This window comes from Pelobates fuscus, chromosome 3 (genome assembly GCF_036172605.1).
Source record: "Pelobates fuscus isolate aPelFus1 chromosome 3, aPelFus1.pri, whole genome shotgun sequence".
Lineage (NCBI taxonomy): Eukaryota > Metazoa > Chordata > Amphibia > Anura > Pelobatidae > Pelobates > Pelobates fuscus.
The window spans coordinates 320,600,526-320,615,555 of NC_086319.1; the positions used below are offsets into that span (position 1 = coordinate 320,600,526).

A 15,030-nucleotide genomic window follows, 5' to 3' on the forward strand; every position below is an offset into this window, starting at 1 on the left:
TTGGTCAAGAGAATGTGCGGGTGGAGCTTAATATGGGAGGAGTTATGTGCCTATATAAGGAGCCTGCACTATTGTCCGGGGCTCAGAACTTGCTGTATTTTGGTGACATTAGTCCCTCTGAGTCCCGATCGGTGATCCAATAAAGAATCTCTTCCTTCCTGAAGAAACCTGTGTCCATCTCTCTGTGCTTCGCTTCCGTCAGTTTCTCCGGTATCATTTGGTGCATTGGCCGGGAAGCTCATCGTTCAACGGTAGCTGAGAGGCAGAGGCGTGAGACGGTCTATCTTTGCCCACGTTCTCTACGGCTGCACCCCTGAACTTCTGCGTGGACCTCCCTTCGTCTCGGCGCCACTGGTCTGTTGTCCAGGAGATCATCGGCCTCTACGTGAGAAGTGCTGGGGTGTCCCCGTCGATGAGTGTGAACTCAGGTTCAGGAACGAGGTAAGACAACTGCTGTTTTAGACGGCAGGACCCACTAGGGGTATACCGATTGTGCGGTAGGCCCAAAGGGGTTTGAATCTGTGTATCTGCCCCCTCTGTCGGAGGGAAGGAGCGAAGGCGCACCGCTCGATCGAACGCTCTTTAGTCAGACCATTTGATTTTGTTAGTCAGGCGGGGCTCTGGTGTAAATAGCCCTAGCCGGACACCGGTGTCTTGTCTAGACTAGCGTTCTAGGGTGTATATTACGTTCGCTAGGTCGGAGGGACCGGGAGACTAAGCGGCGTCTGTGTAAATTCGGTTCGCTAGCTCTCATCCTATCTGGGCTAAGTGGGAAGGCGTGTAAATTTGGAACCCACTAGACTTTTGATAGTGCGACTAAGAGGCGTCTGTGTAAATTCGGTCCTCTAGCTCGCTATATATGTGGTGATTGGGCAGTGTGGCTAACCAAAACGTATGTAGATTGTTTTTAGGTAGTCCATTCAAGGTACTGGCCAATAGTTTAGTTGGGAATTGTAAATGTGATAAAGATTGTTTAGTAAAGTGTATATCTTGTTAGATAGCGCGAGCTCAGCCGTCTAGCGAGAGTGTTAATAGTGTGTTGCTGTATTATAGTGCACGGTATCATAACCCTGTATATTTACTGACACTGTATATAAGTACTAATCATTGTCGTCCATTGCATGTTTAACACCATAACCACTAATAATTGTATTGTGACCTTAACTTGTGCTTTGACCTATGCTAACCGTACTGTAACCGCTATTTGTAAAAGACGATGTTACTGGGGTGTGTTATAGACGGGTAATTCGTATATAGAGAATTATAGCGTGGGTGACTGTATAGTTACGCCAAAGGGCATAATATTGATTATCTAGTGACTGGTGTAACAGCTGTGTGTGTACGGGAATTCCCTGAGTGTTTATTGTGTTATTGTGTACGTTTCACTTGGTAACCGTACCACGTGGTGCTGTTGCCAGAGGAAACGGGTGTGACTGTTGAATAGTACGCGTGTATAGTATTCGTTGTCGACGACGTTCCATTGTTAAGTATGGTTGCGTCGCAGTCAACGATTCCGGATCCCTTAGGTTGTATGGTGAAGAATTTTAAAAAGGGATTCAAGACATGTGATTTTGGGGTTAAAATGTCTCCTGTACGTTTGGTCACTTTGTGTACTAGGGAGTGGCCTACTTTGGTTGCGGCATGGCCGCCACGTGGCAGTTTGGATCCAACTCTGGTACAGCGCTTACACGTGGCTGTATCGGGTAGGCCTGAACTTTACGGCCAGTTTCCTTATATTGATTGTTGGAGACAGGCCGTAAATGACTCGCCAAAATGGCTCCAGACATGCCACGAGGAGCAGTGTCGCCTCATGGTAGCTAGGTGGTAGAGTCCGAGATCCCTTTGCCGCCCCCTTACTTTCCGTTAAGAAGAAGTGACGCAAATGCAGGAAGTCCTGCAACCCTCCCCTCATTACCCCCATCCACTTCCGCTTCCTCCTCCAGTACAGGATCCACCCCCCCTCGTACTAAATCTCCCCTTCCGGAATCAGAACCAACCCCCATTAAAAACGAATATCCTGATTTGGCGCCACTTCAGACTTCCGGTCAAGCTTCATCTAGCTCGGCTCGAAGTGTTTTATTTACAACCTTTTCCCAAAACCAAGCTCCCACATCCCCATACCCTATTTCTCCCCGACTGGAACCTATGACTGACGCCCCTCCACGTAGCCCCATACAGACCCGACAGTTGACCGGTGCCCAACAATTAAAACACTATCAGATGCCTCTTCGTCTGAATCCTGGGTCAGCCTATATCGATGCCGCAGGCCAAATGGCACATGCTGACCCAGTCTTTGTATATGTCCCATTCACGACAACCGATCTCTTAAATTGGAAGACCCACAATTCCTCGTATACTGAGAAACCACAAGCTATGACTGATCTGTTGACCTCAATAGTACAGACACATAACCCGACATGGGCTGATTGCCAGCAGTTATTAATGACTTTATTCAACAATGAGGAAAGGACAAGAATAAATCAAGCGGCTATTAAAGCACTAGAGGATAAAACCCGTACTTTAAACCAAGCCAATCCATCAGCATGGGCCGCAACACATTATCCCAACACCGATCCCGATTGGAATGTAAATGGTGCTGATATGGTTCAACTCAGAGCCTATAGAGACGCTATAATTGCTGGCATGAAAGCCGGAGGAAAGAAAGCTATTAACATGTCGAAGACAGTTGAGGTGATTCAGAAAAGTGATGAAGCGCCCAGTGTCTTTTATGACCGATTATTGGAGGCATACCGCTTGTATACCCCCTTTAATCCGGAAGACGCAGACAATTCCCGAATGGTGAACTCCGCCTTTGTCAGCCAAGCTTACGGAGATATTAAGCGCAAGCTACAAAAGTTAGAAGAGTTTGCAGGTATGTCAATCACCCAACTAATGGAGGTAGCGAATAAGGTTTATATGAATAGGGAAACAGAAAGTAAGAAAGAGGAAGAGCGCAAGATGCGTAAAAAGGCTGATATGCTAGCGGTAGCGATCGCAGGCGTAGATAGACGGGGCCCAGATAGAGGCGATAGTAGATGGAATGAGGAACCTCTAAGTAGAAATCAGTGCGAAAACTGTAGGGAAGAAGGGCATTGGAGAAATGAGTGTCCTCAAAGAGAACAGTGTGAGAGAGACAGGCCTAGGACAGGTTACGGAAACTTTAGAGGCAGAGCGAGAGGTAGAGGAGGCCCCGGAGGGAGTAATGGTAATAGAGGGAGTAATGGGAACAGAGGAAGTGTTAGGGAAGATAGATATATCCCAGCAGCGCAAAGGTCCCGCGATAGAGAAGGCAGGGACTTTGTGGGATTGGCTGACACGGTCATGGAGGACTATTGATACCGACCGGGCTCCATCCCCCTTGGTCGAGCGGAGCCTATGGTCGAGGTATCAATAGGGGGAAAAAGGAGTGCGTTCATGATCGACACTGGTGCTGAACATTCAGTGGTGACTAATCTAGTTGCTCCTCCATCTGGAAGGACTATTACTGTGATAGGAGCAACTGGAAGAAGTGCTGAAAAACCGGTTCTTAAAAGTCGACTCTGTACATTGGGAGGCCACGTAGTAAAACATCAATTCCTTTATATGCCTGAATGTCCAGTCCAATTGCTGGGACGTGATATGCTATCAAAATTACAAGCGCAGATTACGTTCCTACCAAATGGAACAACATCCTTAAAGTTTAATGGACCTTCAGGTATCATGACATTATCCGTACCAAAGGAAGAAGAGTGACGACTTTATACAGTGTTGACTAGCCAAAACCCTAGGAGTGATGAGACATTATTTAACATACCAGGAGTTTGGGCAGAGAACAACCCACCAGGACTGGCCCGCAATATTCCACCTATAAAAATTTAACTAAAACTTGGGGTTTATCCAGTGAGCCTAAGACAATACCACATCCCGCAGAAGGCTAAGAAGAACATCCAATCCTATCTGGATAAGTTCATACGGTATGGTATCCTAAAATTCTGTACTTCCACCTGGAACACCCCATTGCTGCCTTTTCAAAAGCCCGGTACAGATGAGTATCGACCTGTGCAGGACTTGAGAGCAGTCAATGATGCGGTTGTTAGTATACATCCAGTTGTACCCAATCCATATAACCTGCTTGCTTTAATTCCGGGCGGGGCTACCTACTTTACAGTCTTAGATCTCAAAGATGCCTTCTTTTGCCTCCGAATTGCCGCAGAAAGTCAATGTATTTTCGCTTTCCAATGGGAGAACGCTGTAACGGGCTCAAAACGCCAAATGACTTGGACAAGACTGCCCCAAGGGTTTAAAAATTCACCTACCCTATTCGGTTCAGCCCTAAGTCAAGATCTACTGGATTTCGAGTCCATCCCAGGAGAGTGTGTATTGTTACAATATGTAGATGACTTGTTGATAGCAGCAGTTACAAAAGAAATCTGTCAGCAAGCAACGCACGATCTACTACACATTCTCTGGAAGGCAGGATACAAGGTGTCTAGAAAGAAGGCTCAGTTGTGTTTGCCAACTGTCAAATATCTGGGATTCCATATCTCTGAAGGTCAAAGAATTATGGGGCCAGAGAGAAAAGAAGCTGTGTGCCAAATACCGATACCCAAGAATAGAAGACAAGTGCGAGAATTCTTGGGGGCAGCAGGCTTCTGTAGGATATGGATTCCCAGCTATGCGATACTGGCAAAACCTCTGTACGCAGCTATCAAAGGTACAGAGCACGACCCCTTCTTATGGACCCAAGAACAGCAAACGGCATTTGAAGATGTGAAGAAGGCTTTGATGAGTGCCCCAGCATTAGGTCTACCTGATCACACACGACCATTCTACTTATATGTACACGAGCAAAGAAGAATGGCTGTGGGAGTATTGACACAGTACTTGGGATCATGGCAAAGTTGTTGCCTACATGTCTAAGCAATTGGATGCAGTGGCCAGCGGACTTCCACCTTGTCTAAGAGCCGTAGCTGCAGCCGCCCTGCTAGTAGCTGAAGCCGATAAACTCACTCTGGGTCAAGAACTTTATGTACGAGTCCCACATGCAGTACAGACGTTGTTGGATTACAAAGGAAATCATTGGTTTAGTAACAGCCGTATGACCAAGTATCAAGCAATGTTGTGTGAAAACCCCAGAGTGCATTTAGAGACTGTAAACACCTTAAATCCAGCTACCCTTTTGCCACAACCTACTGAAAGTCAACATGATTGTTTGGAAGTAATGGATGAAGTATTCTCAAGTAGACCAGATCTTCGTGATTTTCCCATCCAGAACCCCGATGTTCAATATTATACCGACGGCAGTAGTTATGTGAAAGAAGGGATCCGCTATGCAGGATATGCAGTAACAACAATAGACAAGGTGATAGAAGCTCGGCCACTGGCGAAAGGAACATCAGCACAAAAGGCAGAATTGATAGCACTGACACGAGCATTACAATTGGCTGAAGGTTTAAGAGTAAACATCTACACGGACTCCAAATATGCGTTTTTAACCACTCATGCCCACGGAGCTTTGTATAAAGAAAGAGGACTACTGAATTCAGAAGGCAAAGAAATCAAATACGCAGCTGAAATCTTACAACTATTGGAAGCAGTGTGGGAGCCGAAAGAAGTCGGTATCATACATTGTCGAGCGCATCTGAGAGGAGATGGTGATGTAACCAAGGGAAATCGGATGGCAGATAGTGCAGCCAAGCGTGCTGCTGAATCAGGAAGACAGGAGTATGTGGGGCATATAGCTGCTCTTATACCAACTCCACTGTCTCAATGGACTCCAGTTTATACAGCTCAAGAAGAGGAGTGGTTAAAGACTGAACCAGGAAAGTATTTGGAGAACAAGTGGTATCAGCTAGAAGATGGAAGAATAGTCATACCAGCATCACTAGCGGTAGAAATTGTCCAAAATTATCACAACGGGACACATTCTGGGAGAGACAGCACTGAAGAATCTCTCAGAAAACATTTCTACATACCAAGATTGTCCAACTTGACTCAGGCCATTGTACGAAGATGTGTAACGTGTGCTAAAAATAATGCAAGACAAGGACCAGTAAAGCCACCAGGAGTCCAGTTTATGGGGGGACTCCCAATGTCCGATTTACAAATTGACTTTACAGTGATGCCTAAATCGGGTGGACATCGTTACCTGCTGGTAATTGTGTGCACCTATTCAGGCTGGGTAGAAGCATGTCCTACTCGTACAGAGAAAGCAGGAGAAGTTGTGAGATTCCTGCTACGAGAAATAATACCCCGATATGGACTACCCTGTTCTATAGGATCGGACAATGGTCCAGCTTTTGTTCATCAGTGCCTACAACAACTGACTCATATGCTTGGTATAAAGTGGAGGCTTCATACTGCATATAGACCCCAGAGCTCTGGTAAGGTAGAGAGAATGAATAGAACTATTAAGAATCAGTTGGCTAAAATGTGTCAGGAAACCCAACTTAAGTGGAACGTTCTCTTACCCATAGCTCTATTGCGAATCCGCAGTACCCCTACCAGAAGGATGGGCCTCTCTCCTTTTGAAATCATGTATGGGCGACCACCTCCTGTACTTGGTAACTTAAGGGGGGATTTGAGTCAGTTGGGAGAAGGAATTACCCGGCAGTAGGTTGTAGAGTTGGGTAAGACTATGGAGGAGGTACAGAAATGGGTACAAGATAGATTACCTGTGAATATTTATCCCCCTGTTCATAGTTATCATCCAGGAGATCAAGTGTGGATTAAAGAGTGGAATAATGTACCGTTAGGGCCCAAGTGGAGAGGTCCTTATGTTGTTCTTTTGTCTACCCCTACAGCGATAAAAGTAGCCGAAGTGACTCCGTGGATACATCACTCCAGGGTTAAACCAGCAGCAGTCGATTCTTGGCAAGTTACAGCAGATCCAGAGAATCCCTGCAAGATCCGGTTAAAACGCACTACTCAGTCGGAGTAACGAGGAACTATTGTGGATTACAAATTTTATTATTTTTGGGATTTGGTGCGTGAGTGAGAAGGCCATAATAAAGCCTGTCCGCCCACCGACGTATAGTTTATAAGCCAGGGAAAGTCTCGAAGGGACTCCTGTGAAGACGAGCAGAACTCCATTCCCTGCAGCCCTTACATCCTGGAAGCTGAGGTGCCTTCGCACGGACGAAGACTGAGGATGACGGCAAAAGATGTGTTTTTGATAGTGTTTATTTATGTGTGTTTTTATATTCAGGAAGGTAGAGGTACCGACACTCCTAGCTGTGAGGTATGCATTAAGACTACGAGAACAGGTAACCATATTTCCCAAACCCTAATTTGGCATTCACAATACGAGTGTAAAGGAGATGTATCGAGATGTAGATACTTAAATATAGATTATAGTGTGTGCCATTTAGGAGTAGGAGAACCTAAGTGCTTCAGTCCGGAGTATCAACCTCGTACAATTTGGTTGACTCTCAGGAATGGAGATCCTCAGGGGACCCTAATTAATAAGACGGTGTTAGAATCCGTACATTCTTCGGGTGTTCTGCTATTTGATGCGTGTAAAGCGATATCGAGTGGTAGAAAGCCGTGGAATGTATGTGGGGATCTTAGATGGGAGAGGACGTATGGGTCTAATGATAAATATATTTGTCCCAGTAGTAAAAATAAATATGTGAGTCCTAGATGCCCAAATAAAGACTATAACTTTTGCCCATATTGGTCTTGTGTGGGGTGGGCGACTTGGGGACAGACAGTAGACAAAGACATGATAGTGACTAAGTTGCCTACCAGCCCATATTGTAAGTCTATGGAATGTAATCCCATCCATATACTTATAAATAACCCCGATAAGTTCTTAGACAAATATGGCAATTTATTTGGGTTTCAAATATATGGGACGGGTTTAGATCCTGGGAGAGTATTGTTTATAGGGATAGAGACTGATACGGTATCCTCCCAAACTCATCAAGTATACCATTCCTTTTATGAAGAGATGAGTATAGATAATAAGATCCCCCATAATGCTAAAAACCTGTTTATTGATTTAGCCGAAAGTATTGCCTAGTCTTAATGTTACCAACTGCTATGTGTGTGGAGGTACTAACATGGGAGACCAATGGCCTTGGGAAGCAAAGGAGGTAATGTCCGGTTCTGAGGCAGTTGACCAACTAATATCTACACAAGCCGATTATCATATGAGTGTTAGAGGTAAATCTGAGTGGAGATTAAAGACCTCCATCATAGGTTATGTTTGCATAGCAAGGAAAGGAATAATGTATAACACTTCTGTAGGAGAATTAACTTGTCTAGGGCAAAAAGCTTATGATGATGATACAAAGAATACAACTTGGTGGTCGGCTTCAAATGTCTCAGAACCATCTAACCCGTTTGCTAGATACGCCAATTTAAAGGATGTGTGGTTTGATTTATCCATCACATCTACCTGGAGAGCCCCAGCAAATTTGTACTGGATCTGTGGTAAGAAAGCCTATTCGGAGTTGCCACAGGACTGGGAAGGGGCATGTGTGTTGGGTATGCTCAAACCATCCTTCTTCTTGTTACCGATTGAAACAGGTGAGACTTTAGGTGTTAAAGTGTATGATGTGAATCATAGGAAGAAAAGGGGACCCATAGAGATAGGCGCCTGGGAAGATAATGAATGGCCTCCCCAGCGTATCATAGATTATTATGGGCCAGCCACGTGGGCTGAAGATGGTACCTTTGGTTATAGAACCCCTATTTATATGCTCAACCGTATTATAAGATTACAGGCGGTGGTTGAGATTATTACTAACGAGACATCACAAGCGCTCAATCTTCTAGCGAAGCATAACACCAGGATGAGGACAGCAGTCTACCAAAATAGATTAGCCTTGGATTACCTTTTGGCAGTAGAGGGAGGTGTATGTGGGAAGTTTAACCTGAGCAATTGCTGTCTTCAAATAGATGACGAAGGGCAAGCAATAGCTGAGCTTACTAGCCATATGGTTAAACTAGTGCATGTGCCTACTCAGGTATGGAAAGGGTATAATCCAAGTAGTTGATTTGGTAGCTGGTATGAGTGGTTTGGAGGGCTTAAGGCAGTGGTAGGTGGAGTCCTACTGATTTTAATGTTGTGTCTACTCCTGCCGTGTCTTATACCCTTAGTAGTTAGGTCTGTGCAAAGCCTGATAGAAAATATAGCAGAGAGGAAGGCTGCTGCACAGATAATGGCGATTTACAAGTATAAGGCTCTAGATCAGGGAGAACCAATGCAGGAAGATGAGTGTTAAAAGGTTCACATCATAAGATAAGTCTGGTCTGGTTCAAGGTAACTTGCGGTGTATGCAAACCAAGGTTAAGTGATGCCTCAAGTAACTGTGAAATATCAAGAGGCATCAAAGGGGGGAATGTGGTGGAATCTCGGTAAAAATAAATTTAGTAGGCCGAGATTACCACGTGGCATGTGTACGTGCATATGCTGACGTATCGATCAGTTGGTTGCACGAGGCAAGATACGATCAGTAGTGTACGGAGCATGTGCAAGAATACAGGATGTAGTATTCCCCCTCCTCCATTGTGCTGGACAAGCCATGCGGTCAAGCAGGAAGTTAATTCTTATTTGTATTGATTGGTCAAGAGAATGTGCGGGTGGAGCTTAATATGGGAGGAGTTATGTGCCTATATAAGGAGCCTGCACTATTGTCCGGGGCTCAGAACTTGCTGTATTTTGGTGACATTAGTCCCTCTGAGTCCCGATCGGTGATCCAATAAAGAATCTCTTCCTTCCTGAAGAAACCTGTGTCCATCTCTCTGTGCTTCGCTTCCGTCAGTTTCTCCGGTATCAGACATGGTTGGGAAAAACATAATATATGATATTGTTGGGCTACAAATTGCCACCTCCACACAGATTGACCTCCAAAACAGCCTCCTCGTTTGTTAGTAATAATTGGTAATAAACAGGTAATAAGTGCAGGTTGTGTTTGTAGTGCCTTTTTGCATGGTGCTTTCTGTGTCAATCACAGATACAGTACGTCACCGTTCAATTCACTTGAGATCTCAATAAGTGTACCAACATTCTAACACAAAGTAGTGTTTGATACAAAAGTAGATTTGTCACAGAAAAAGCAGAAAACGCAACCAGAGACCTCAAAACAGAACCAAGTATCTAATTTTCCTTTTCAGTGCACGAGAACAGTCTCGTCATGTAAGCTGACATTCAGCTCTATAGCTGTAATATAAAGAAATGTGCTACTTACAGAAATCTTTTGTCGAAAAATTCCAGAAATGTGGTTTTTAATATTTTCTAAAGTTTGTTTTCTCCCACTTTCCCGCTCCTAGAATAAAAAAACAAATAAAATATTTCATTCTTTCCGACATTGTTATTGACATGCTGGTACAGCTACTGTTTTTGTTACAGCTGAACGTAAATCAACATGGAAATCAAAACTGCAAAATATGGGCTAGAAAGCCAACCTGTTGCTAGTTGGAGATATTTTACAAATGAGATATTTTGCCCTATTTTTTGCCATTAGGATTCAACTGATTGCAATCTACCGTTTAGTGAATAAACACCTGAACACATAGGACGAGAAGTTTTGCTGTCAAAGCCCAGGAATCAGTGTTTTAGTATGGCTGATTTTAATATGATTTTTTCAATGTCCAAATAGGATTTTTAAGATTTACTTTTTTGCTCTCTTTTTATTTGGTAATGAAAAATTAGCCCGTAGATTGTGAAATATCAGCTGATTTATATAAAAATTTTGTTACTGTTACTAAGTTAAAGGAACAGTCCAATCACCATAACAACTTATGTCTTTGCAAAAGACATGATGCAAAAAAGATCTCACTACCCGTTTCTCAGAACAAATTTGTGGGGCACAGGGTTTATGCTCATTTCCTTCAGAAATAAAATAAGACCATGATGAGTGGCTCAGCCTGAGCTTACTGTAAATCTTGCATATCCTTTGGGCTGACCTCACTTCAAATGTACTACATTTGAAACATGGATTTGGAATTTGGAATTTCAAAAACGAATATGATGGTTGTGTGAAAAGTAAACTTTTTGTCCATCACAAATGTAGTTTCAGGATTCAAATTTGTACTGAGTTTGGTCGGAAAGCCTTGATTTCAGGATTCTCTCCCGTTGTCCTGATTTTGATTCCTGGTGTCCCACCTTTATGAACACTAGGGAACTGACTCCATTCAGCATGGCATTAGCACATCATTAGATATGCACGTGCTGTGCTAAGGGCACTAGGACCATGAGGGCTTCAGTATCGCTTTCTACATGGTCTGTCGTGAGTGGGGCTATCTGCCATCCGGCTGGAGCATCCATTTTGGATGTTGCCACTGATGTAAGTTGTGCCAATTGGGCCCTCCAGTCCTGTCAAACTCCATCAGCTTTCAGACCCTCTGAACTTGGGAGGTTTGCAGTTCTATGGAGGACCCCTCAGTTTCCTAGGATCTCCATGGATCCCTGTGTTGTACTCTTATTTTTATCATCTATATATTCATATTCTCAGCGCTATAAACAATTATACATCGGGGAAAGGCATGTTTCTTCCCCAGGCTGTCGCACACACCTAGCAGGTATGTCAACCTCGAGGACCCCTGGAAGTAACAAAGCTGCCTTAAATTCAACAGCTGAATGTAGCTGCATGTGTAATCCAGTGTTATCCCAAGAGATGCCAATTATGGCCAGCTAACTTGTTTAATTACACTGATACTTATTCAAGCTCTGGCTTTGTCAGCACATAACAGAAAATGTACACAGATCACTGGCAAATCCCATTGATGACAATAAGCAATATAGAAATTAAATAATCTTTTAATTGTTCCATAGAATTGAGCAAGGCTGGACTTTAAATGCTGTGATAATTAAATTGTATGAAAAACAAAAATATTACACCCAACTTGTGACAAATTAATGTATCCAATCTGGCAGGCAAAATGTTGACTTAAAGGGACAGTATAGTCACCAGAACAACTACAGCTTAAAGGAGCACTATAGGGTCAGGAACACAAACATGTATTCCTGACCCTGTAGTGTTAAAACCACTATCTAGCCCCCCTGGTCCCCTCATGCCTCTCTAAATATAGTACAATCTTACTTGTATTCAAGTCTGGAGCTGCTTACTTTGTCCATGTTTCCTTTTGACCTGCCCACTGCCTGCTGACATCAGCAGAAGTGGTGGCCTGAGACAATCACAGTGCTTCCCTATAGGATTGACAGCCCTGGCCAATCAGCATCTCCTCATAGAGATGAATTGAATCAATGAATCTCTATGAGGAAAGTTCAGTGTCTGCATGCAGAGGGAGGAGACACTGAATGTTTGGATGCATTTTAGGCAGCCATGACCCAGGAAGGATCTCTAACAACCATCTGAGGAGTGTCCAGTGAAGTTACACTTGGCTGTAATGTAAACACTGCATTTTCTCTAAAACAAGCAGTGTTTACAGCAAAAGGCCTGAAGGTAATGATTCTACTCACTAGAATAGATTCAATAAGCTGCAGTTGTTCTAGTGACAATAGTGTCCCTTTAATGTCGTGGTTCTAGTGTCTATATCCTGTCCCTGCAGGTTTTTCAATATAAACGCTACCTTTTCAGAGAAACACTAGAGGTGCCTCCTATTTCAGTGCTCCACGGCATGGAGGAGCTGAATGTTCCCCATACAGATTAATTGATTCAATGCATTTCTATGAAGAGAGGCTGATTGGTGCAGTGCCACATTTTGCTGCCCATGCGTAATAGCCTCCCAATGCTTTCCTATGGCTGAGATGAAGAAAAGGTGAGTTTAAACACATTTTATCTCCAATCTGAGGGGGGCCACTCCAGCAGTATAGTATGAGGAATACATATTTTTATATACTGTATACATGTAGGAATACACGTGTTCCTTTAAACAGTTATTTCAACCACCAAGGCCACTTCAGTGATTTGAGGTGGCTATGGTTGTACGAGAATGTACATGCTGTGTTTCTGATTGAAACACTGCACATACTGAGTTATCTGCACTTATGTGCTGGGGACAAGTTTCAGCCTCAGCACATGTGACTTAGGCAGCCCAAACTATGCTCCGGGCTACCACTGTTAATTCTGTGCATAAAAAAATGTCTGTCACTCTTGTGCAGCGCACGCTGCTGACAGATGTGAAAATATACACTGATATGAAGTGTATGCCTCTTGAAAACGTAATGATGAGTTTAATCGTAAAAAAACCTTTAAATTTCAGTGATGAAACTCACTATTGATGAGATGGACTGGCCATCGTCCTGCAGCTTGATAGCTGGAGGGGGATCATCGGATCCAAGCTCATTCATCTTCTTCTTTAGCATGTCCCTCTGAACCTGTAGCTTATTCTTGTTACACATAGATATGTGATATTGGATGAGAGCTTCCCGTAAACTCTGGCGTTTGGACAACAAAGTGATTCTACAAGAAATCGAGAAGAAATAAAATCCATATTGATACATAAAGCTTAAAAATCATAAAGAAAAAATTTGGTATTGTGATTGTTTATCATCAATACAGTTACGGTTCTTAGGAACTTGGATTAGTAAAATAGTAGCCTTGGAGTCATGCTAAGCTGCAACCTTAGTAGACTGCAGATACACAGGTACACTGACACACATACAGATACACAGACACAAACACGGACACACATACAGATATGGACACACAGAAACACCTACTGATACACATACAGATACACAGACATACACACACTGACATACACAGAAACATTCTGGTCAAAATTTACACTTATATGGCTACCTGTTTGGCTGAGGCTGTTGGGAGTCTGTCTCTACCCTGGCTCGGCTCCCTATTCTCTTCCCCTCACGGCTCGGTGGGCTGTTAGCTGGGAGGAAGTGACCAGGCTACCTTTATGAAAGAGGCCGAGTTGCGCAGTTAAAGTGCTGCAGTGCATGGCCCTGATAATATATGCCCATCGTGTGGCCCTAAGTGCTTGAACCACCCGATGGGCCCCCTCAGCTTATGGGTCACAGTGCAGCTGTCTATCTAGGCACACTGTTCAACTGAAATGCATATTTAACTCATGACTGAAAAAAATATACATCATACATGTACTGTGCTGTAAGAGTAAATAAGAATACTACATATCAGATTGTTTATCAAGTAGCTGAGAATGTATGGAATGTGTGAGTTGATCATGAAACTCCACAGTAATAATAAATGGAATGTGTAAGTGTACCATGGATCTTCATGATAATAAAATCAAGTAACATGGGATATGTGTAATGTATCATGGGATATGTGTAATGTATCATGGGATATGTGTAATGTATCATGGAATTCCACTTCAATAAAACTTACAAATGCATGGTTTAAGTGATCCAAAGTCACCAGTCTGATATAATTTGACAGCAATTTTACCATTTTCAGATCGGTGAAGAACGCAATAACACCCCTGCTAATGATGGGCACTTTAATAGGACAATTGAAATCTTATTTCAACACCTCAAATAGTTTAAAATGGCTTTTCTAACAAATAACTAATACCTCAAAATATATCTATGTATTAGCACATGAGCTGAATGAACAATGAAACAACTCATTAATCATTTAGTTCAGTTTAAATAAGCATTGTAACTAAAATAAGATAAATAAAATAAATTGAAAAAAAATGCATATAAAATGCACAAAATTGAAATGGCCACCATTTTTTTCTTGTTAACCTTGCAATTTCAGTCTATCCAGCTTGACATTTCTAAATTAAAGGATCACTTTAGTCCCAGGAAAACATACTCATTTTCCTGGCACTATAGTGCCCTGAGGGTGCCCCCACCCTCAGGGTCCCCCTCCCGCCGGGCTCTGGAGAGAGGAAGGGGTTAAACACTTACCTTTCTCCAGCGCCGGACGGGGAGCTTTCCTCCTCCTCTCCTTCTTCCTCGCGACATCATCGGCTGAATGCGCATGCGCAGCAGGAGCCGCGCGCGCATTCAGCCGGTCTTATAGAAAAGCATTATCAATTCTTTCCTATGGACGCTGGCGTCTTCTCACTGTGATTTTCACAGTGAGAAGCACGCAAGCACCTCTAGCGGCTGTCAATGAGACAGCCACTAGAGGCTCTAGAGGCTGGATTAACCCT

At 43.4% G+C, this 15,030-nt stretch overlaps 1 protein-coding gene across 1 annotated transcript in view; it reads right to left on the minus strand.

Annotated features, from left to right (window-relative positions):
* Positions 1-15,030, minus strand: part of FES (FES proto-oncogene, tyrosine kinase) — a 137,679-nt gene that overhangs the window by 35,162 nt on the left and 87,487 nt on the right. Inside the window, exons 9-10 of the mRNA XM_063448932.1 lie at positions 13,166-13,352; positions 10,176-10,253 (exon numbers count right to left, since the gene is read on the minus strand). Of these exons, the coding sequence (XP_063305002.1) occupies positions 10,176-10,253; positions 13,166-13,352 (265 nt within the window). The remainder of the gene's footprint in view (positions 1-10,175; positions 10,254-13,165; positions 13,353-15,030) is intronic.